This window comes from Pelobates fuscus, chromosome 9 (genome assembly GCF_036172605.1).
Source record: "Pelobates fuscus isolate aPelFus1 chromosome 9, aPelFus1.pri, whole genome shotgun sequence".
Taxonomy (NCBI): domain Eukaryota; kingdom Metazoa; phylum Chordata; class Amphibia; order Anura; family Pelobatidae; genus Pelobates; species Pelobates fuscus.
Window position 1 is genome coordinate 164,414,578 of NC_086325.1, and position 25,168 is coordinate 164,439,745.

The window sequence follows — 25,168 nt, forward strand, 5'->3', positions numbered from 1 at the left end:
AAATAGGGCTCTCTTTACAGGAAGTGTTTATGGAAGGCTGTGCAAGTCACATGGAGGGAGGTGTGACTAGGGTTCATAAACAAAGGGATTTAACTCCTAAATGGCAGAGGATTGAGCAGTGACGCTGCAGGGGCATGTTCTATACACCAAAACTGCTTCATTAAGCTAAAGTTGTTCAGGTGACTATAGTGTCCCTTTAACTCCGCATTCTCTTTCTTCCCATAGTATGAGGGTCTCTACCAATGTACAGTACTAATACCTCTGATGTTATGAAGCATGCGCGGGTTGCCTGATCTGATATGTATTGTATGATTGTACTAAGCAAGACAATATTTAAGGCAAAAGTTTTTGTATTTGTTGGATTTCAGTTCCATGTATTCTTTCATTTTATTTTTAATACCTTGCACTTCTCATTTGCTATTGTTTTCATGCAACACTAATATGACAGCCACACACGCTCCCTTTTAAAGTTTTGTGGTCCTCTGGAGGTAAATAGGATTCTGTTTTTGGACGTATGGGTTAGAGTATCCTTCTCGATTCCCTTGTGTCCTCAGACATCTCCGGATAAAGAGCAGTAGGACATCCAAAAACAGCTCGAAAAACTCGGCCAGAGTGCAGACAGAGAAGCCCACCCAGAGGCCTACAAGACCTCCCATGTTTGAAATCAAGTTAATTTCCTTCGGAGAGAAACATTGAGAATAAAATATTAAAATTTTTATCTTTAGATACAACTATTTATTATCTAGACTACCCATTGTATCTCAAACTGGAAATCAAAGACCACCAACAATCCAATCCTACTCCAATCACCCAATTATATTTCCCTCGGGTGTGAATTAAAAATGAACTGTTGGAGGTCTTCAATGATTAGATTAAGGTTTGATTCTTTTACACATCGTTTAACATCTAACAAAACATCTCTGTAATCTGGCATAATTTTTTATTAAGAACATTTCAATATGGGATATTTCTACTCATTAAACAGACTGTTTTCTAGAGTCTTATTACCGTCATGGATGGTTCCTCCTCAATTAACTCAAAGTTTAGCTGCTTAAAGTAAACGACAACTTTCACAAAGTTATCTCTGTAAAGCAAAGAGAAGGTGAGAGTTTAGTATAAATATTATTTTATGTAAGATGGTATATGATCTTGCAAACCCCTGTTGTATAGTCATTAGTTTAGTGTAACTGTACGAATAGAAACAGACTTTATTCCCACATATAGTCTTTATTTTATAGACTATTGGTAGTGCATGAAGTTGCAGTGTTTCTTACTAATATTTAAAAGCTGAATTTTTGACTATTTTAAGACATTTGTTTTTGTCACCTACAGCTGCTGTATGTTTAAACAAAATTGCATTTCTGCTGGAATTCTATTATTTCAGGCCCTGCCTCTAAATATCTTAAAATATTATAACCAATATTATTGTAAAGGATGAGAAAGTAAATTAAACATTTACATCATTTTTCAGAATTGTTATCCCATCTCATTGTCCAATGTTATGGAACATGGTTGCAGTTTATAAACAAATTATCATATTTTCCTACCTGATAAGAGCTGGGTTATCAGCAATATCTTTCATGTGACCTCCCATCTCCTTCAACTCTTTGGCAAAATTCTCCTAAAATTATTGGAACATCATACAATGGATTAGTGCACAAGATTAATATTCACATTCTGGTATACACCACATATCCCCCTACATCATAATTCTATCATTCAACACCTTTCACCCAATAGTCAAATTATGCATTTACATTGTACGTCACCCCAATTTTTTTTAGAATGGTCCCACGTTAGGATGCGATTCGTCAGAGAAATCATAATTTTTTAAATAAGATAATAACACTAACAATAAGACGTCTTTAAAATATAGTATATCTGTTTTAAAATCGGTTTGTATATAAAAAAAATGTTATTGTTCTAAAATGTATAAGGAGATATTAATACAGGACAGAGTGGGTGCTACAGCGGGAAAGCAATAAGGGTGAAAAGTGGGCACACTGCTCAAAAAGGGAGCAAGTTCTCATTGGACCCACATGGGGCAGATTTTGTGCAGAGCTCTGTTGCAGGGCTCGGCCATGGGCTCAATGCCCAGTACAGTTTGCTTATCGCAATAGCGTCGAATGATGCACTACCACTGTATTTTGCACTAGGTGGTAAATTGGTAATGAGGATTATTCGCTAAACTGGGAATTTTAATTAACAGAGATCGCAGATTCTGTTTTCCTCTCTCTCCAGGTGGGTATTGGGCACAAAGATCTAGACTTTCATTAAGATATTGTACTACAGCACCACAACTTGGGTGCCAATACCAAGGAGCAACCAGTTTTGACCACTTGTTCCAGTGCCCAACATCCCCAGGGCCTGCATGCTACATGGACCAATGTGTTCCTGGGATTTGGGAAAATGTGGCATAACATGGCATGATCCTCTCATGTATAGTTCTACGTGCCTCAGCAGAATTTGCAAACAATCTAAACACAAATCCTAACACAGAGGAGTGCATTTGTAAGCACTGACCCGTGGCACAATGCATTGCTTGTGGGATACTGTTTCAAACATAACACACAGAACTTACAATGAACGCAGTGGACGGCCACTGTGACCCTGATACGGTTAGTTCATACAGTTCTTCTCTGTAAAAGAATAAGATAATAAGAGGAAATATCAATGTTAGCCCTGTACCTGGTGCATATAATATGTCTGGATGAAGCACTGGAGGTCCATACACCTGACCCAGGGATTAAGTACCATACCTCCCAAGTGTCCCTATTTAGGAGTGACCGCCCTCCTAAATTTGGCCCCAATTCCCTCTGTTCCTCTTTTCTAGTCTAACCATTAACACGGTGCCATGGGCAGCTCTTACAGTAATTAAAGTTTTTCCACTCCTTTTTTTATTTATTTTTTAAATATATTTCTTGTTTTTAACCTAACACTTTTTAAATTTTTTTTATTTATTTACGTTTTGCAAAGAATAAATTATAAAATACCAACAGAAACAATGAAATGGGGATAAAATAAAATAATGGGGGGTTGGATTCTACAGAATCAATTTACAATATCCATCCATTGGTACAATAAAGTGTATAAAGAGTTGTGGGATTTCTCCTGGGTTGGGTATAACAATTATTTGTGGTTAGATAATTCCGTACACCAGGTCGCTTTTTGCACGCTAAGCACTGAGGGTGAAATTGTACCTGCTTAGTCGTTGATATGTTTCCCTGTAATTCAGTGGTGGGAAGGGGTAGATCTAATCAAAACTGGGGTAACGTCTATTGTCTATGGCTTATGTAACTCTAAGAAGTGCTTCCGGAGAGAGCACTGAGTGATATGACTGTAGGTTGCCTAGGGTTAGGGATGAAGGATGATGGTTAGGGACAGGGATCGGCAAAAATTTATTTATTATTATTGGTATCCCCGCATTGTATCTACCAAGCATCTGTAGTAAGTCTTTGCATTCTGTGCAGTCTGGTAGGGGTCAGGGACCATCTGAACAGCATTTGTGTGTAACACAAATAGTTAAAGATCCTATCATCTCCTAGATGTCTGACCAATCACTCAATTCCTCAGAGGAAGTCGCACTCCCGTACTTAGTTGGGTAAATCTCATAGCTGTATGAAGCAAAATAAATCTGAGTTCCTTGTGATTGGGGAGGTATGCCTATGTTATGATTTGGGATTGGTGATATAGGTGAAATAATCTAGTTATGTCTCTCTCCTCGTAGTGTCAGAAATGGCACAGAACAAGGCCAGTGGGAAGTAGTTTGTTTCTCAGAATCGTGCCATAGTTGGATCTGAGAGTTGAGCAGCGTTATAATAGTGGGTGAAATTGGGGATACCCAGACCCCCATTGAGTATCTACGGACCCGGGGTGTCTTGCCCTTCCAGATGAAGCTGTCAACTTCAGATTGTAATAGTTTAAAATCTGGTTTTTTTTTTTTCCATGGGACAGGGAAAGCTTTGAAATAAATAAAGGAATCTTGGTAAAAGAGTTATTTTGATTCCCAACCAGTAAACGTTTTTTTCACTATTTTCGTTTCCAAAATGCCCAACGGTTAACATATATTTAAACCTAACAGGCACTGCACTGTTAAAGCAATGTTTCAGCCTCTCTTCCTGAGCCGTCATGTGATTCTGTAGGGATAGTTGACTACAGATTTCTGTCTGCTGAGATCAGCTAAAACGAGGGCTAATTATATTCCGTCTCGTTCCTCTGACCACAGGAAAAATGAAAAAAATAAAATAAAGTCATGTGCCCCGTGGCTTCAAATTCATCGCCTCTACCTCTTGGCAGCAAGAGCAGGACAGGAAGGTGCTGCACCTATCTGAACTCGGGTTGAAGTTGTTTTACTTACTTGCACTGTAAGGGACAGTGACAGTTTAACTCATCGTGTGCGAACTTGAATTCATACAGTTTCACACATTGACCTGCAAGAGGACACAAACAGTATGATCGGAACATAAAATATCTTCTGTATGTTAATTAGGGAAAACAGAAATGTAACAAGTATATTCACTAGACAGCGAATTAAGGAGAAATGGGTACAGTAGTGACTATACTGGTGTTTAACCCCTTAAGGACCAAACTTCTGGAATAAAAGGGAATCATGACATGTCACACATGTCATGTGTCCTTAAGGGGTTAATCATTTCTTCTAAATCTGCAGGATTTAAATATACCCAAACTATTACAGAACGGGTTTATTATCTAAACGAGGATATCTGACATGACAATTGCAAATTTCAGGCCAAAATAAATCAACTGGAAAAATTCTCCCACTCAGCAATTTTTCCAGATCGGCTGCTTTGGCCTCAGATTTGCAGTGCCCTTGCCAGTTCTTCTCAATGAACCCCACTGTTTCTATGCAACCTGTATATGTTATAGCAAAAAAATGTATGGGTAAACAACTCAAAAATATTATAAAAAGGGATGGAAAGGTAGGTTGATTTAGACACAGAAGGGGTCATTATCTTGAACTTGCCCCAAGGCCAATATTTGCTTGCCACCCCCCTCAGAGGAAGGGAACAGGGGCAGCTGCCTTATTGCCCAGATAGAAAATATGATAACCCTTGCTTTATAATTCTCATTATTCCTTTGCAGCCTGATCATCTATGTAATAACAAAGCATCTCATAATTTGTGTTACTCACGGACAGCTGTATCACTGAGATTACACTTGGGAACGAACAGCTCCTTTGGATAGGCAAATTCCCAGTGACTGCAGCCACAATTGTCCATGATGTTCTGCTGTGCGCATGTTCTCTTACACGCCTGGTGTTTGGGGAAATATAAAAACACGGTAATTAGAATCTTTTAAACATCGGTGGCTGCCAGAGGTGTGCCAGGTATAAAGGTACACATTTTCTTCCCGGTCACTTTTTTTAGGATTCAACAGACTATTTATTATTATTATTTATTTATTTTTTCCATTAAGTAGTTTTTTTGTTTTTTTAGTGCAAGAAATTTATTTTAGTTCTATCTACATACTTATAGTTTATACCGTTTATGTTAATTTTTTTTATACTAGTATTTTTAGTGAAACTTTAATACGGGCTGTAGTGGTTATGATGATTGGAGTAATCCTATATTTAAATAAAAAATAAATGTAAGAGTTGTTTATTGATGAATATTTTTACTTAGCTACACTCAGCACCCACTTCAGCATTATAACGAACACATCATCGGTTGAGATTCTCATTGTTTCCAGATACAATTCCTAGATTTTACTAGTAACATGACGTAAAGTCATGATTTTATTAAAGACACGGAGGCTCCTATTATGCATATCTCTTTCTTTATTTCCTCAGCAGCAAAGATAGAGGAATATAAATATTATCAAAATGAAAGAAAAAACTGTACAGGCATAACGAGTAGCCAATCACATAACAGAGGAAGTAGCTATATAAGTCCTGTGTCTCCCACAATCCCCCTCTTTCTTGCGCAACCGAAGACCAGGTAAGATAAACGATGTCCCACTTGATCCAAACAGGAAACGGGAAACAAAACGAGAACTTCAAGCTAAAAAGGATAGAAAAATATGGTAATTTCCAAACTCAAACTGTAGACTTACCAAACATAAACGTGAGGGATCTACATGAAACATGATTCTGAAATAGAATATATACATGATTAGAAATCAATACAAAACTGTCAAATCATCTAAGCATGATAAAAAACTGCACAGTACAAAAAACATGAACTCAATACAGACCTAATTGCCCACGTACTTGTATTGCATCGAAGCATCTCCAATCCCAAATCCACACCGGGAGGGTGGGAGGGAATAATACTCGCCTCCGTGTCTTTAATAAAATCATGACTTTACGTCATGTTACTAGTAAAATCTAGGAATTTTATTAAAGACACGGAGGCTCCTATTATGCAAGTTTAAAGCTGTGCTATCACCTGAGATGCGACGTGTTCAATTGGTCTGAAATAGAAGTCTCTGAAGGTCGACTCTCGGGACCAGTCCGCTGCGCGCATGATGTCCTCTAGGCGGCAACCAACTGTGGATGCCTTCGAGGCCATAGCACCCCTTACAGAATGAGGCGTAAAGACAGATGTGTCTATACCCGCTAGGGATAAAAGCCAACGAATCCAACGCGCCAGCGTCGGAGTCGATACTGGGCGATGAGGAGCCTTAAACGAAATGAATAGGGGATGGCGTTCAGATGAGCGCACCGCACGTGTAGCCTCTAGATAGGCCTTCAAACAATCCACCGGGCAGAGCGCCGGGCACAACGGGAATCTAGGATATACGAAGGATTTGGACGCCGACTTAGTTCTCCTAGATATGGTGAAAGTAACGCCATCCGGCGTAAACACAAAGGCACCCCAGTCAAGAGCTCTAACATCGGAGACTCTCTTACAAGAGACCAGGCAAAACAGCATAACCATCTTGGAGGATAGTTGTTTAAGAGTCAAGTCCTGGTTAGGGTACCAATCCGACAGAAAACGCAACACAATGTTGACGTCCCAAAATGTCGAAAACCGCGACCTAGGCGGACGGACGAAGCGAATACCCTTGAGAAGACGGCAAACAAAAGGATGTTTGCCGATGGGTACACCTTCCAAACCACCATGACCGGCCGATATGGCCGATCGAAAAACATTAATAGTCCTGTACGCCTTGCCTGAGTCGAACAGGGCTGTAAGAAACCCCAGTATCAAATGGAGAGGGGCAGATATGGGATCCACTGCCCGTTCCATGCACCAATCAGACCAAGACTTCCATGCAGCTCGGTAAGCTGATCGTGTGCCCGGAGCCCAGGCGTTATCGAGGAGCAAGAGAGTCGACTGTGGAACGTCAGGGACAAGCCAGCGTCCCCTGAAAGGAACCATGCTACCAGGGGCAACTGGTGCTGGAGCACCAATTCGTGCGAGTTCCCATCCGGATCCAGAAGGAGGTCCTGGAAGTTCGGCAACAGACGAGGGAAGTCTATGGACAACTCCATCAGACGAGGGAACCACGGCCGTGATCTCCACAGAGGGGTGATCAGGGTCAGACAACAGTCGTGACGAACCAGCTTCGAGATCGTACGAGCGATCATGTTGAATGGGGGAAAGGCATACAGGTGGCCTGGAGGCCATTCTTGAAGAAAGGCATCCGTCGCCACTGCCGCCGGGTCCGGTCTCCAACTGAAGAACCTCGGTAACTGAGTGTTCAGTCGAGATGCGAACAGGTCCATCTCGAACCGACCCCACAGCCTGTTTAAGCTTTGGAAGACCGAGGCGTGCAAATGCCAGTCTCCCGAGTCTCTCAAATGTCTGGAGTTCCAATCCGCACCTGAATTGTCCAGACCCGGAATGTGTTCCGCCGTCACCGAGACGTTGTTTAGGAGGCAGAACTGCCAAAAGTCCTTCGCCAGCAGAGCCAACATTTTGGACTTGGTTCCGCCCAAGTGATTTATGTATCGGACTGCCGATACGTTGTCCAATTTGAGGAGAACACAACAGTTCGCCTTTCCAGGGGTAAGGCTGCGAATCGCAAAGGCCCCCGCCAGGAGTTCCAGGCAGTTGATGTGTAACGACTTCTCTGCGTCGGACCATCTGCCCCCCGTGGAGATGTCGCCACAACGAGCCCCCCAGCCGTGCAAGCTGGCATCTGATTCTATGACCACGTCCGGAACGGAACCGAAAATTGCTTTTCCGTTCCAGGCTTCCATGTGTGCCAACCACCATACCAGCTCGTCTCTGGACTCCTCGTCCAGACAAAGTCGGGATTCGTACGATCGACCCGAACGTAGGTGTGACCCCTTGAGCCGTTGGAGAGCCCGGTAATGTAAGGGGCCTGGGAATATCGCCTGAATGGAGGAGGCCAGTAGGCCGATGATCCTCGCCAACTGCCGGACTGACAAGTCCGAAGCGCGAAGAGCTCGACGGAGCTCCTTCTGGATGGCTTTTATCTTGGATTCTGGTAAGTACAGGAACTGCCGCACGGAATCCACCTGGAACCCCAGGAACTCCATAGACTGGGCGGGTGTCAGGACCGACTTGTCCCAGTTTACCAGAAAGCCTAGGTTCTGTAAGAGGTTGATCGTCCAGTCTAAATGCAACTTTAGGCATTCCAACGACTGTGACATGATCAGGATGTCGTCCAGGTAAATAATTAGTCGAACCCCTCGGGTACGGAGGAACGACACCACCGGCTTCATAACCTTGGTGAAACACCAAGGAGCCGAGGAGAGGCCGAACGGAAGGCATGTAAAACGCCAACGCCGTCCGTGCCAGGTGAAGTGCAAGTAGTCCCTGGATTCTATCGCTATTGGAACCGTGAAGTACGCATCCTTCAGGTCCAATTTGGCCATCCAATCCGACTGTCTCAGAAGGTCTCTGAGACAGTGGATGCCTTCCATCTGGAAATGTTGGTAGCGTAGGAAGGTGTTGAGAGGGCGAAGGTTTATCACTGGGCGGACACCGCCCCCTTTCTTGGGTACAAGGAAGAGATTGCTCGTGAAGCCTGGAGTGGCGAACGGCAATTCTTCGATGGCGCCCTTTGAGAACATCTCCGCGACTTCCGCGGAGATCATCGCGTCCTGCTCCCGTGGGAGGGACAATTCCCTGGGGGTATACGTTTGAACCGGCAGGGAAACAAAATCTAGTTGGTAACCCTTTACGCATTGCAGAACCCAAGCATCTGAGGTAATAACTGCCCACCTTGGGTAAAATAAGGCTAGCCTCCCCGCCACCCGAACCTGATCGAGAAGGGAAGAAGGGGTACTCACCATAAGGGCGTCTGCCCGACGACCCACCACGGGGGTATCTAGAGCCCCACGATCTCCCTCTAGCCGGGAAGAAAGGAGGCGTTTTCGGGTCCTGGAGCCCTCGAGAGGGGAAAAAGGGACCTCTGTTGGCCCTGAATGAGCCTCGGAAACCACGGCCGGGAGGACGGTTCCTGCTACGCCCGGCCCCACCGAAAACCTTGGGCGCGAAGACGCGCTTCATATTGGCCTGCGCCTTGTCAATAGCCGTAAAGGTTTTTACGTAGGACCCCATGTCCTTCACAAAGGATGTGCCGAACAACATCCCCTCATCGGCTGAGTCAGGTTCAGCTACGGTCATAGCAGCCAGCTTAGGGTCTATTTTCAAGAGAATAGCCTTGCGTCTCTCGGAAGACATAGCCGTGTTGGCATTCCCCACAAGGCATATAGCTCGCTGGACCCACCCGATGGCCACATCCATATCTAGAACTGAGTCGCCATTACGGGCTGCCTCAAGGAGCTCGTACAGCTTAGACAGGGGGCCCAGCGTATCCAGAATTTTATCCTGGCACCCTTTTAGGGAGTGATCAAGACCCTTTTTAGGCTTCCACCCAGACTTATTAAGAAATTGGGCAATCTGAGGGTCCACTTCAGGGGTCTTACAGGCAGCGCCAGGGAGGGAAGGTCGTGGGCATTCGGCACGCAATTTATTGCGGCCTTCCTTTGACAGAGGTGTGCGAATCCTCTTAGCCACATACTGGGCGATATGGTCCGGAGGGACCCATTCGGCAGACCGCGGGTGACGCAGGTCGTCCGGGTCAAACAGGGGGTTCCCCTGTGGGTCTAAAAGCCCTTTTCCATTATCCCCAGCGGGGTCTGGTACTTTTCTACGGGGGACGGCAGAGGACCCAGAAGGGGTTACACCCGCAAGGGGTTGATCCTCGTCAGACTCGTCCTCCCCATAGGAGTCATATTCCATAACATCGGAATCATTGTCCACACTCCGGTCGGTATCCGACCCATCATCCAGGGCTCTAGCCCGTTTCCACAATCTAGCCTTTTTAGCCCGGCCAGGGGCTCTTGTGCGCGTGGGATGCGCGCTATCTGCGACCGCCAGAGGCGTGTCAATCATGACAGGCAAAGCCTGCATCGAGGAGTGGGACCCGATATGTCTAGCCTTTGCCTTTGCCTTACGGGCACCCGGCACAGTTAGGGCAGGGGAGGGGGACCCCACACTCAGAGGGTTAGGGGCAGCCATAGAAGGCAAGAGCACAGACTGAAGGGACTGGGCAAAAGAGGATGAGACAGTCCCCATAGCGGAGGCAATAGCCTTTTCAAGGGAGGAAGCCATAGTAGCTTCTAACAGGGCCTGGAGCTCCTGAGAGGCCATAGCGCCCTCAGGATTATCTACTGGAAAATCCCCAGAGGGGACGGTAGGCCCATCCTTGCTATCCTGCATAATGAGGTATGAGAGAAGCAAACTGAATACTAGAAATGGGTTGATTAACCCAGCAGAACAGAAAAGCTAAACCTGATCGTTGATGTAGTAAGGGGGGCCCGTAGTAAAGGGACCGACCGCACGGCACAGCAGGGTGAAACGAATGATCGCCCAAAATGGCCGCCGCACGTGTCAGGGTGTGCCCGTGGACCGGCTCCAGGCGGGGGAAGGGGCGCGTGCACCTACCCGCGTGGGCAGCCCGCGAGAGGGGAAAAACGAGCACACTCAGTCGCGTCCACAGAGAAAGGGGGCACGCGGCTGAGATAGCGCCGAGAAGCGGCAACAGGGGGCGGTATGAGGGAAAACAGCCCGCGGCGGCGGGCAAAGCCCCTAGGGGAAACCCCCAAATACACCAACGATGTAGGTACTATATAGTAATCAACAATAAATAAAAACGACAATAATGAAACAAGCAAGCAAAACATGAATCACAAGTAAACAAAATGCAATGAGTAGGAGAGCTCAAGTAAAATACTTAGCTGTCTGAGGAAGCAGCAAAGAAAGAGGGGGATTGTGGGAGACACAGGACTTATATAGCTACTTCCTCTGTTATGTGATTGGCTACTCGTTATGCCTGTACAGTTTTTTCTTTCATTTTGATAATATTTATATTCCTCTATCTTTGCTGCTGAGGAAATAAAGAAAGAGATATGCATAATAGGAGCCTCCGTGTCTTTAATAAAATTGTTATTCTAGATTGTTTCAAATCTGGCAGTGAGTTCAGATACTTCCCTTATTCGAGCAACCCTGGACAGGTTTCATTTCCTTTGATTAACCAGCTCACATGATAAAGCTCATCTATGACCTCAGCTCTTCCAACGTGGAACTAAGCAGCACTAATTAGTGAAGCAGAAAAACAATGTGACTCGCTGCTTTCAAAACAGATCAGAAATGTTTTCATGTTTTGTCTTTTTTCTTTAGTTTTTTAATATTACATTTCTTTTCGTATCCCTTACAATGTGCTGTGTGTTTTCATTTCTGTTTTTTTTTTTAGGAACTTGCTAGAATGTTAAAGGGTCACTGTAGTGACACTATAGTGCCCTGAGGGTGGCGCTGAAGGGGTTGAAACCCCTTCAGCCACTTACTTTAATTCAGCGCCGAGCTCCCTCGGCGCTGGTGACCTCTCCTCCCCGCCCAACGTCAGCTCCCCCGTCCAAAGTCATTGGAGCCGAATGTGCATGCGCGGCAAGTGCCGCGCGCGCATTCAAAGTGTCCATAGGAAAGCATTTCTCAATGCTTTCCTATGGATGTTCTGCGCGATGGAGGCGAAATTCACTTCCAGCTTTGCAGATGTGCCTCTAGTGGCTGTCAGGAAGACAGCCACTAGAGGCTGGATTAACCCCAAATACAAACATAGCAATTTCTCTGAAACTGCTATGTTCACATCTGAAGGGTTAAAACCTGAGGGACCTGGCACCCACACCACTTCATTGAGCTTCATTGAGATAGTGTCCCTTTAAATGACTTCCCTTGCTGTGTGGCTTTATTAATTAAAACATACCTACATTCAGGTTACATGTAACAAGAAATAACAAAACCAGTTCTCTCAACTGTCCCGCTTTTATTGGGATAGTCCTGAATTTGGGGATCTGTCCCACTATCCCAATTTTGTTCCCTGGTGTTCTGCATCCAGGGGAACCGGGGAACTGTCCCCAGGTAGCATAGTGCCAATGCATCATTATTAGTGCTTAACATCTCAGTGTTTACAATAGTCCTGTGTATTGTGGGCTGGCTGGGAAGCTGTCTGTCAGCCTGCTGTGTTAGATGCCAGGCTAACGCTCCTTCAGTGGACTGGCACACACAAATCCCAGTAAGCCCGCGTCCATTGTGGCCATTACTAGTAATGCCCCCTACCACCCGACCCAATTTCATACCTCCCAATACTGAAAAAAGGAAGACGGTTTTCCTGTGGAGCCTTCCAGTTGAAAAACAGTTATGGGGGCGGGGCCTGGGCTTCATGGCGGCTGGACGTGCTTCGTGTGAGCTCCGAGCTCAATCCTCCCATGCAGCCTGATTAACTGCACACCAGCCAGCCCAGACCCTTACAAACGCCGGAACTAAGCCTTACCTACCCCAGGAACCAGCCACAGTGCCCCGGGTCTGCCGCCCGCGGGTGCACGGAGCGCCAGGCGAGGGTGACGGGAGTGAGGCCTAGCAGCATCGCCAGACGGGTGAGGCGGCCGATCCCCCGCTCTGGGCGACCTAGTGCCCTCCCAAGCTTGCAACACAGCCCTGTTCTCCCCCCCCCCCCTGGACCGGCGGGGGTTATCCCGGTCCGCACTAGCCTGTACCCGGCATCAAACAAAGCTACTCACTTTGACTTGCTGAGACACTGCCCCAGCAAAACTCCACAAAATGGCGTCCAGACTAGCCCTGACAGGCGCTAACTCCCAGCAATCCGAGCCGGAACCTCTAAAGTCAGCTCTGATCACCCACAGGAGGCTGGATGAAATCTTCACCCACTTCTGGGCCAGGTTGGAGGCACGACTGAACGCACCAAAGCTCCAACATCAAGGGAGCGACCGGGAGGCTGAGGGCCGGATGGTGAGTGGGCCCCCTCCGATCACCCAAGCACCCAAACCACACAAACCCCTCCACAAGAGATCACCTAGGCCGAGGGCCACTAGGGGAAGAATCCCGCGGCATCGTCCACACAGGCTGAGGATCATGCGCTACAAGCGGCCACTTACCACCACAGCCTCCAGCTTAACCCCCCAGAGGGGAGGACTGGGACCCCACGAGTCCCCAAGTCCGTGGCACGAAGATGCCGGCCTATCAACCGGCCTGGGGCTGGAGGGATACCCAACAGAACCGTCAGAGTGCTGCAGCCGCCCTCGTCCTCCACACACAGGACTCACGCTTCCCATCCTTGGGAATAGGCTGAACTCAAGCTTGCTGCCTAAAGCTGAAACGCCATTATGGGACTAAGCACGGACAACAGTCACCACTGATGATCCCTGACGCATCAGAGAACATAATGTAGTGTACTCATATGTTTTTTGCCTATAACAGTTTCAGCTACCTTGACTGCACAAATTGTACACTGCTCGCCTATACATTTACTTTCCCTTAATACCTGATGCGGTTTGTGGCATGTTAAGCTTCTCTAACTCTCATACATTTTATGTGCGCATCTAATATGTGAAGAGGCAGTTCTAACGATTACTAGACTAATGAAAAAGTGCAGTTTGTCAACTAAACTTTTAATTTAGACCGACTAGTAAGATAGAGCACTGTATTACACTCATTTTTATGTTTTTATAATCTTATACAGCACTCATTAGGCATGCGCTTAGATAGCCTGTTCCCAAATAATCTTACATCGACACAGGGGTTCGCCTAATAATTCACTCGTTTAATATTTTACGCTTCAATATGATGTTTATTAAGCCTGCATAAATAATTCATAATGTGCAACATATATCCTACCATTATAGCTGTCATTCCTGGTGAAGCAATATCGTGGACATACACACTTCAGCGCTACTAGACAAGACAAATGCACGTTCACTCTAGCATGCTAAACGCTTCTATCTTTCTGTTTATTTACCTGTATTCCTCATGTCATATATATATATATTTTTAAAAAATGTGCTGTCTACACTGTAAACTGTTATGAAAATGTGTGCAGACGCTGTCGTGGCTCTGCGCGCCTGTTGTTAATCTGAGCACATGATAAATAAAGAATTTAAAAATCCAAAAAAAAAAAAAAAGAAAAACAGTTATATAGCAATAAAATTTCAATAACGACTGTCACCGAATGTCTTTTATTATCACAGAGTAAATCTCTGTAAAGTGTGTGTAAAAATATATACAGATATACGTACCTCTCTTGTATATCCAGCACCATAGGCCTCTTTATAAAAGTTCTTTATATTTTCACCCTCCGTACACTGACTGCCATATGGGGCCTTTAATCTCTCGATGTGCACCTAAAAAAATACTAATTAAAGTGAAATCACTATATCATATCATACAAGTCTTTCAGCGATATTATTATGTACACAGTTTGATACTGTATCATTACTGTAAAACACAGGTTTTCCTTTAAAACAGCAATGTGTCAGAGTCTCTTTCAATCTGGTTGGACTCTAAGACTAGTGACGGCTCACCTCAGCACCCCGAAGGCTTGTGAACTACAACGCCCACAATGCTCAGCCAATTCCAAGTTTTAACCCCTTAAGGACCAAACTTCTGGAATAAAAGGGAATAATGACGTGTCAGACACGTCATGTGTCCTTAAGGGGTTAAGCCTTAAGCTACGCTCTGTGACTAAAGGTCCTGAGCTCTATCTTACCTTAAGGGGTTAAATGCCCAGTTCCAGGCATCCTCTTTGATGCTGGAGGAGGAGAAAGAGATGCAGAGCAGACAGGAGCTGTCTGGGCAACTTTGGGGTTAAACCCATCATAAACAGTTTAAGCATTTAAGATAGGTAAGATCCTGCGAGATTAAGTTGTTATGGTGCTTGGAGTGTTAATCTTAGATCCTAGCAGCTTATCTGAAAACACATCTTGGATATTGGACTTGGATATTCTTTTCAAATCTACTGCTTTGCCCAAATCTTTGAAATTGACTTTGAATTCACTTTAAATGCCTGACAGTACACACTTTTGTTAGAAGAAGAAAAAACATGTTTGTGTTTTCGAAAGATCAAATTTCTTTTTTCAGTACGGGATGTCTGGAATTAATGGCCTTTTGCTTAGAAAGCGCATTGATGGTGTCTGAATTTTGTAAGCAGTGCAGGAGTCCCTCTAGTGGCAAATTATCAAAATACAATTTAAAAGTGGAGAAGAGTTCTTTTATTCTCTTTTATACGGTTTTCACTAGAGTGAGTCAAAATAGTTTGGCTACTTTGTCCTTAAATATGAAATTCATTTTGGACTCACTTTCAAAAGCTCTATTCACAAAAATTGTAATTATGGAAAATTGCAAATTTAAGACTAAAACAACCAAAAATTAAAAAGGTACTGTCAACGTGACAGATTATGGCCTAAATTATGCAGTTGCCTTCGCTTGTCAATTCCAACAATTTACGGTTTGGTGACTAAATAAACAACTCCTTTACAGACTTGTCAAGTCCCACGATTTTATCATGTGACACATTACAGAGGTCCTGACCACCCGACAGAGCAGCTCTGGCACACAATGTCGGGAGGACTGGGGTAAAGTGCAACGTGAGTACTTGTGCTGCTCCTGGGAGGAATTGCAGGCCTTGACGGACAGGGATATTGCCAGTGATGCCAATTACGTCATGGGAAATCCCAATCCCACCCACTTCCCTCTGACAATCCCAGAACTGCTAATGTTGGTAGAAAATGATAATTTTCACTTAATCACCTTCATCATCCCAATATCGGTTTCAGCTCCTGGAGGAACATTGACGCCTTCATCTTCCGGGAACGGCATCTGAGTCTGGTCATGGATGAGGAGACGGATACCGGCCGCATGCGTAATGTCTCTGACATACTCAATCTGTTCGATAAACAGCTCCAAGTGCAGCCCTGTCAGATATACACGCCGGTAACAAGGAAATAAGCATGTGCCATAGCATGTGCAGCACGGACATTTTAATACTGTTATTTATTTCTGTATTATAAAACAATGAACATTACACAGTCTGCTGAGAATCAATAAACAATCCAGTACCCTTCGTGGGCAGGCACACTGCAAATCCAACTTGAGTTGTGTAATGCCATGTGTTTTTTGTGTTTAATGTTGCAGAATTGATTAGCACCACATATATAAATAAATACTATTATATCATTTTGAGTATTTTAAAATGTAGAAAGAAAGAACAAAATCAAATTTAATAATGCATTCTGTTTTAACAGTAACCATGTTGCCTTGATAAAGAAATACAAACAGACCTGTTTAAATGTACTAGCTTGTTACACTCTGACTGGCATACCAACCATAAATCCAGTCACATGTGACTGAGATAACTATGGGCCTGGTTATTGGGCCTGTGGTATACTAAAGGCAATCTGAGGATGGTCTATAGGAGATGAGATGATCGAGGCAGATAAGAGATGATCTATGTCTGGTCTATAATGGATTAGTGAGCTGAGGCTAGTCTGTAGAATATAAAATGATCTAAGGCTGGACTATAGGAGATGAGAAGATCAAGGGTGGTCTGTAGGAGACAAGATAATTGAGGCTGCTCTACAAGACACATGATCTAAGACTGCTTTTTAGGATATACGATGGTTTATAAGGTAGGAGTGATCTGAGGCTAGTCTCTAGGAGATAAGATGATCTGATACTGGTCTATAGGAGGTAAGATGATCTGTGGCTAGCCTATAAGGAATGAGATGATCTGAGGTTGGCTTGTATGGTATGAAATGATCTGAGGTTGGCCTAAAGACTGAAGAAGATAATGAGACTTAAAGCTGATTAACGGGGATAAGATAACCTGAGACTTATCTACAGGGAAATTAATTGTCTTTAGCACTGGTCTGTGGAATGAAATTTCTGATGTGGTCTGTAAAGGATGGGAAGACTTTAAGCTGATCTATATGGGATGACATGACTTGAGATTTGTCTATGGGGGATTAAACAAATTTATTGCTTCTGTGTTTAGAGTCACGTAACCTAAGGCGTTTCTGAGAGGGCTGAGATAACCCAAGATGAGCACTAGGGGGTTAATATGACCTGAGGTTAGTCTATGGAAGAAGAGATCACCTAACCCAAGCTAACCCAACTGGATGACCTATAACATCTCAGTCTCACAGATTGATTGCAAGTCTTCTCAGTCATTGACCAGCCTCATATTATCTCCCACTATCTCAATCTCGGGTCATCTCAGTGCCAAACACTAGTAATCAACCCCACAGGCTGATTTTCTCGAACCCCAATGATAAGGTCACTTCTTTACCAACACACAAGTACTAAGGACAACTGAGATCCACAGAGCAGCATTAAAGGTATCTTAGCACTTAGCCTCAAATGCTAGCCTCAAGTCACTACACACCTGGCTTACATGCCTTATAACAGCTAATCTCAGACAATCTCAGCTCTGTATGTAGTGAAAATCAAGTCAATATGGCTCAGATCTCCATAGCATTGGTCTATGGGGGCTGAGATGACCTTAGCACTGGAATACTGGGCAACATACAGTGTTATGACCTGCTTGCAGTGTGTGATGTGTGTGATGGTTTGCAATTTATGGTATACATGTGCTGAACTGACCCCAAGTCTATGTATTTCTCTTTGATGACCACGAGACTCACCATACATGAAGCCAGCTTTGGTTATATTGAGAGGCTGCTGCGTACTAACAGGGTTCGCTCTGAATTCTACGGGTTTCTGAGAGTTAAAGGTGAAGCAGTTTCCAAATTTATAGTTAATAAACATAGAGAAGTAACTGTAATCAGAATAAAAGAGAAGGAGATAATTGATTAACATTCTATTGTTTTATTGTAACAATCACCATAGACAATCTATACTGAGATTATTCTCAGAAATAATGACTTCAGATAAGTGATCTGATAAGTCAAAACAGTTACCAATGTACAAACGGAAATCCTCAAAGGCTAGCTCCGCTGCCAAGGCCATTAAAGTTTAAGCTATTCTGCCAGTCTCAAGGTAAACATTGTAGGTGAGATCTACACTAACAATTCACCTTGCGGCTTTAAAGGCAGAAAGGGCAGTGGGAGTTGGTATAAATTCAAAGTGACTTTTAAAGGTACGGCCAATGTAGCCGAAACGGAACCATAACCGATTTGGGGGATTGATTATGTTCTTCTGTGTTGGCCCTTTAAATCTGAAATTCCCTGTGAATTCCATCAATTCTCACTTTAGATTACAGCCCTGAAAATCCTTCATAATAAGTCAGAACGTGTTATTTTTATTCTTTCCTACAAATTTGTATATTTCTAATAAGGGATCTTGTGGGCTACTAACTAAAGAGACATTTGAAGATACACTTGATCTGATATTTCCACTTAGTTACCGTACTTGTGTTTTATTTACTGAATTCAAATTTTTTATTACTTTTCCTCCAAATTTCAATTAAAGGAACACTCAGGCAACTTGAGCTCATTTAAGCTGTTATGGGGCAGGAGTATCTGGTTGTTTTCTTACAGGAGTTGAGGCTCCTTGCCCCCTCGGCACCCTTCCTCTCTGCGCTATGGTATGTGGAAGAATTGTCAGGCGGCGCTCTCAGCCAATCACTGGAGGTCCATTGAGAGACATAGTACATACTAATTCGTTCAATAGGCAGCCACTGACAGTCTGAGACATTCAGTTGACACTCTCAGCCTATCACTGAAAGTCCATTGAAAGAAGTAGTACGTACTAGGCCAACCACTGATAGGCCGAGACATTCAGCTGACGCTGTCAGCCTATCACTGAAACTCCATTGAGAGAAGTAGTACGTACTAGGCCAACCATTAATAGGCCAAGACATTCAGCTGACACTCTCAGCCTATCACTGAAAGTCCATTGAGAGAAGTAGTACGTACTAGACCAACCATTGACAGGCCGAGACATTCAGCTGACACTCTCAGCCTATCACTGAAAGTCCATTGAGAGAAGTAGTACGTACTAGGCCAACCATTGATAGGCCGAGACATTGAGCTGATACTCTCAGCCTATCACTGAAACTCCATTGAGAGAAGTAGTACGTACTAGGCCAACCATTGATAGGCTGAGACATTCAGCTGACACTCTCAGCCTATCACTGAAACTCCATTGAGAGCAGTAGTACGTACTAGGCCAACCACTGATAGGCCGAGACATTCAGCTTACGCTGTCAGCCTATCTCTGAAAGTCCATTGAGAGAAGTAGTAGGTACTAGGCCAACCATTGACAGGCCGAGACATTCAGCTGACACTCTCAGCCTATCACTGAAACTCCATTGAGAGCAGTAGTACGTACTAGGCCAACCACTGATAGGCCGAGACATTCAGCTTACGCTGTCAGCCTATCTCTGAAAGTCCATTGAGAGAAGTAGTAGGTACTAGGCCAACCATTGACAGGCCGAGACATTCAGCTGACACTCTCAGCCTATCACTGAAACTCCATTGAGAGAAGTAGTACGTACTAGGCCAACCTAGGCCAAAGTAGTACGTACAGGCCGAGACATTCAGCTGACACTCTCAGCCTATCACCGGTGGACTGTGGAGACAGAGCGGACGGAAGCCAAGGAGCAGCCGTGTTGGGGTGCAGGAGCCCCAACTTCTGGGTTAAACTGTTTCAATAAGTTTACTCCTAAAGGTAAGAAGGTGCCAAGATACTCCTGCCAAAATAACAATTTGAATGAGTTTATGTTATGTTTGTTATGTTGGTGGGTGTGTAAGATACACTGAACCCCCCTTCCTCCCCCCCCCCCCATCCAACTATATCACCGACATTGCAATGTTTGTGATAGCTTTACATCACTTAGCCAATCACAAGTAACCTCTACATCATACATGCTATGTCTGTCATGTTTTCATCTTGATCTTCTTCACTTCAGTTTCCCCCAAATGAAACATGTCTACCAATATGGAACACATATAGCTTCACCTGCCCTGCTGGTCCATAATAACCCTACCTGCAGAGATCTATTTAAATACTGTGAATACTCTCTGGATATTATCTCTCACTAATCAGACAGATCTTCACAGACTCCATACTTATTCTGAAGATGTCTCCATAGTCTCCATATTTCTTGTGTTGTGTCATAACTACAAATATTTAATGACTTTTGTTGTCATTTATAAATCACTCTCCATTACACCATCTCCATACCTGACCCCCCACACACATACACCCTATATGAGATATAGGGAGAGTATCCTGTGTCGCTTCAGAACACATCACAGATTTTATGCTGAATGTAAACGGTGGGGGAAGTTCATTTTATCGATTGTACGTTTTGGATGCTTTATGCAAGATGAAAGAGAAGAATTCAAAGACAAGGAATTACCTATCATTTCCTGCTTATTTCTGTTAATAAAAGAAAAATCGGCAGGTTTCTCATAATTATGGCATTAAAATCGCGGCTGTTCAAGAGCTTGTAATAAGAGACACTGAGAGACGGTTTTAAGCTATTAAACACGAACGTAAAACCTCATTAAATGGGAGAGTAAAACATTATTAAATGGGAGAGACTCTGTACTTTAGTTACCCCTTTGGATTGTGCCATACCAAAATCCGTAATCGGACATTTTCTGTATAGTTACTGGAAATTGATTCTTAAGGGGAAAGACAGCAACATATTGCAGTATTTTCACATAATCTATATAAGACAAATATTCAAGAAGAAAGATTGCAGATTCTCAGGGTCTCGTGGCAAATCAGCAGATTCTCTGGGTGAATGGTTAGATTCTCAGGGTAAACGGGCAGGTTCTCTGAGTGAAAGGTTATATTCTCAGGGTAAACAGGCAGGTTCTCTGGGTAAATGGTTATATTCTCAGGGTAAACAGGCAGGTTCTCTGGGTAAATGGTTAGATTCTCAGGGTAAACAGGCAGGTTCTCTTGGTGAATGGTTATATTCTCAGGGTAAACAGGCAGGTTCTCTGGGTAAATGGTTAGATTCTCAGGGTAAACAGGCAGGTTCTCTTGGTGAATGGTTATATTCTCAGGGTAAACAGGCAGGTTCTCTGGGTAAATGGTTAGATTCTCAGGGTAACCAGCAGGTTCTCTGAGTGAAAGGTTAGATTCTCAGGGTAAACAGGCAGGTTCTCTGGGTAAATGGTTATATTCTCAGGGTAAACAGGCAGGTTCTCTGGGTAAATGGTTAGATTCTCAGGGTAAACAGGCAGGTTCTCTTGGTGAATGGTTATATTCTCAGGGTAAACAGGCAGGTTCTCTGGGTCAATTGTTGGATTCTCAGGGTAAATGAGTAGCTTCTCTGGGTGAAAGATTAGATTCTCAGGATAAATGGGCAGGTTCTCTGGGTGAATGGTTAGATGCTAATGGTGAATAGGCAGGTTCTCTGGGTGAATGGTTAGATTCTTGAGGTAAATGGGCAGGTTCTCTGGGTGAATGGTTAGATGCTAATGGTGAATAGGCAGGTTCTCTAGATGAATGGTTAGATTCTCAGTTAAACGGGCAGGTTCTCTGGGTGAATGGTTAGATTCTTGGGGTAAACGGGCAGGTTCTCTGGGTGAATGGATAGATTCTCAGTTAAACAGGCACGTTCTCTGGGTGAATGAATAGATTCTCAGGATAAATAGGCAGGTTCTCTGGGTGAATGGTTAAATTCTCAGTTAAACGGGCAGGTTCTCTGGGTGAATGGCTAGATTCTCAGGGTAAATCGGCAGCTTCTCTGGGTGAATGGAGAGATTCTCAGTTAAACGGGCAGGTTCTCTGGGTGAATGAATAGATTCTCAGGATAAACAGGCACGTTCTCTAGATGAATGGTTAGATTCTCAGTTAAACGGGCAGGTTCTCTGGGAGAATGGTTAGATTATCAGGATAAATGGGCAGGTTCTCTGGGTGAATGGCTAGATTATTTGGGCTAATGCACATATTTTCAGATTCTCTGGGTGAATAGTTAGATTCTTAGTTAAACAGGCAGGTTCTCTGGGTGAATGGTTAGATTCTCAGATTAATGCACAGATTTCAAATTCTTAGGGTGAACATGTAGATTCTCAGAGAATCTACGACATGCACATATTATGAAGCAGGCATTAAAGAGCTGTCCATTTACACATATTAAAATAACATATAGAGTATAAATCTGTCCTCTACCTCCTTAACCCGATGAGCAGACACTGTAATAGAATTTATCTTGATTCCAAGGCTCAAGCTTATAGGTGTCATATATTGATATGCTATATTAAAATTGGCTAACTTGGACTCAGGAAATGCTTGATGCTTAAAACGACACTTAAGACCATATATGTCTAGTTCCGGGAGCAGATAGCCCCCACCTGAGCTGTCTCTCCTAAATCAGTCTGTTCTTTCTCGTTCTCTGAACGTATCTGTTATATGTACATGGCATTCATCCCTATGTCTAATCTGTACTCCTTTTACCCTTTCACTCCCTTCCTACTACTGTTATATGAGTATTTGCACGTAAGCACTTACTTTTTAATGTATAAAAACCCAGCTGACAAATAAACGGCAGAGGCTTATTTTGAATATCAACAGGTGTCTGGTGTCTAATTCACACTTCTCCAAGTACACTTGTTATAATAATTTGGGCTTCCTCTGAATATAACAAAGATCAATATTTGGATCTATATCAATTTGGTGCCGAAACCCGGGAGATAAGCATGAGTAATAATTCCACAGAAGAAAGTCCATCCTTTAGGGAGATAGACATTGTAGTGGTAACTCATAACTTTTTTTGGGGGGGGGGGGTTAGAAAGGAGAGGGTTAATATACCTGGAGTTACATTCCTGACCATGAAAACTGCAGAAAATCAGCATCTCCTCCAGCTGATGGCCCATCTCCACCTTCTGCTCATCGGAAAGCTGGTTAAATTCAGACGCGAACTTGTTGAAGGCGCTTGTGTATTGAATGTGTTCATCTGCGAACTCAGAGGAGCCATTGTTACTGTGCGAACGGTTCCTACGATGGGTTAACTCCAATCCTGAGTCCTAAAGGGAATAAACAGGGAGTCAATGTGTGCGCCTGAAGCCCTATTCTCTATTTATTCATTAATTTATTTATTATTCTCCACCTGTTCAGGGACACACACGCACACGGTTGTTCACTAAGCTCTGAATTTTTGCAAATTAATATCGAATAGCAAAACTGAGGCGAAAATAGCCAAGCTGTGACGATCGCTGATTTTGAGAAATTTTCCAGACCAGCTATTTATCTCTCTTATTTGATGTAAATCGATCTGTGTGAAATCTGAGTTTAGTGAACTGACAAGCTTTCGTGCAGAATTGGGGTATATAGGGCTGTGCAGCTGTACTGGCTGTACCCACTGATGTCGGCTCTGCATGGGAGGCTGTAATATGGGAATACTGTGATAACGCAACATAGGCCCCCCAATATTTTACATGGGCTTAGTGGTACTATTTTGTTTTAGGGGGTGTGGACAGGAGCTGGGCTAATCCTGTACAATTTAGGTAACTGAATGACCTACAGATAACCATATATGGAAGAGAAAATGTAATGTAACACATGACCATGGTATTTGATTTACTGACTGGTTTCTAAACCCATTTATTCATTTATTGCTGTTTAAAGTGGACAAAACCTGCTTCTATTAGTGCTGCAGGATATCTTCTATTAGTGCTGCAGGATATATATATATACACACACACACACATTACAAATATATATGGTTACTCTACGCTAAACAGGCATTGTATAGAAATAGGGGGAAAACTGATGCCAAAAGAGGCCTACATTTTGGAAATTGGGGTTTTTAATTAAACACATTTAACAACAGTTTAGTGAATAATTTAGGTCCTTCAAATCTCAAGCCTCCTAGTGAGGCAGGCAGACAGACAGACAGACAGGCAGACAGGCAGACAGGCAGGCAGACAGGCAGGCAGACAGGCAGGCAGGCAGACAGACAGACAGATAGTTGTGCATATATCCCCTGTTCAGTATTAAACCTTCAGATAATACGTGAAGCATAAAAATCAATTTGGGCTAAATCAAGCACTGTGGAGATGTATTGACTACCCCTGCTACTTGTTCTGTGTTGCTGGAACGTTGCAACACAGTATCTCTTCGTACATATGGCAAAAGTGTAAAAACCAAGATACACCTGTCAGTCTGCTCACAAGTACAATTATTAAAATACACATATACATTTCACAAGCAAAAATGAATTCCAGAAGGCATGACAACATGCAGCATTTAACTGTCAGAACACAAAGATAAAACAAGCGTTTGCCAGCCCTTATACTTTGTCTAGTCAGATCATATTTTTCATATACATAGCACAAAGATAATAGTTAGCTCTGACCATATTAACCTAGTGTACAGCACTGAGTGCAGCAGCTCAAGTAGCATATGCACTGTATTATAAATAAAGGACAAGTTGTCCTAGAATAATATGAGCATGCAACAAACATGGAAAGATGAAAAGGGCAATGAGCGGTAAGGGCATCGCTACCTACGTGCAGTGAAGTGGCCATGGTGAAGCTACGCTTTAAGGAGGAGAGCTTAACGCTGTTTAAGTTACAGATGGTGACCGCTGGGAACTTGAGCTTGGCACTGGAGATAAGCATGATCTTCTCGTGCGATGGGTAGGTGTAGTACGTCATGACCATCTCGGTACACTGCCAGAGGGCACAGCAAAGTGCAAAACTCACAAAGGTCAACCACACCAGCCGTCTGAACCAGTGCCTTGAGCGGAAGATGTTGGGGATGCCATGGGCTGACGTATGATGGACGACCGTTTTGCCCAATTTCTCAAGTGTCATGGCATCACAAGAGGATTTTAGAACTTTCATTTCGGGGTAAGACATCTTCGATACCAGCTTCCAATGTATGCAAGGACCAGGTAGCTAGGAGTCACTGGCTTATCTACCTGATATCATCAGCACAAGAGGATCTTAAAACCCCAG

The 25,168-nt window shown here is 43.7% G+C and overlaps 1 protein-coding gene across 1 annotated transcript; it reads right to left on the minus strand.

Annotated features, from left to right (window-relative positions):
* Positions 1–201: 201 nt before the first annotated feature.
* On the minus strand, positions 202–25,069 carry LOC134573725 (amiloride-sensitive sodium channel subunit gamma-2-like). Its single transcript, XM_063433501.1, has 11 exons — positions 24,719–25,069; positions 23,019–23,233; positions 17,930–18,063; positions 16,038–16,201; positions 14,528–14,632; positions 5,153–5,273; positions 4,358–4,430; positions 2,582–2,639; positions 1,548–1,621; positions 1,009–1,084; positions 202–677 (listed from the first exon to the last, which is right to left on the minus strand). The coding sequence occupies exons 1-11, from the start codon at positions 25,067–25,069 to the stop codon at positions 465–467; spliced, it is 1,584 nt and encodes a 527-aa protein (XP_063289571.1). The 3' UTR covers positions 202–464.
* Between the last annotated feature and the right edge of the window lie 99 nt (positions 25,070–25,168).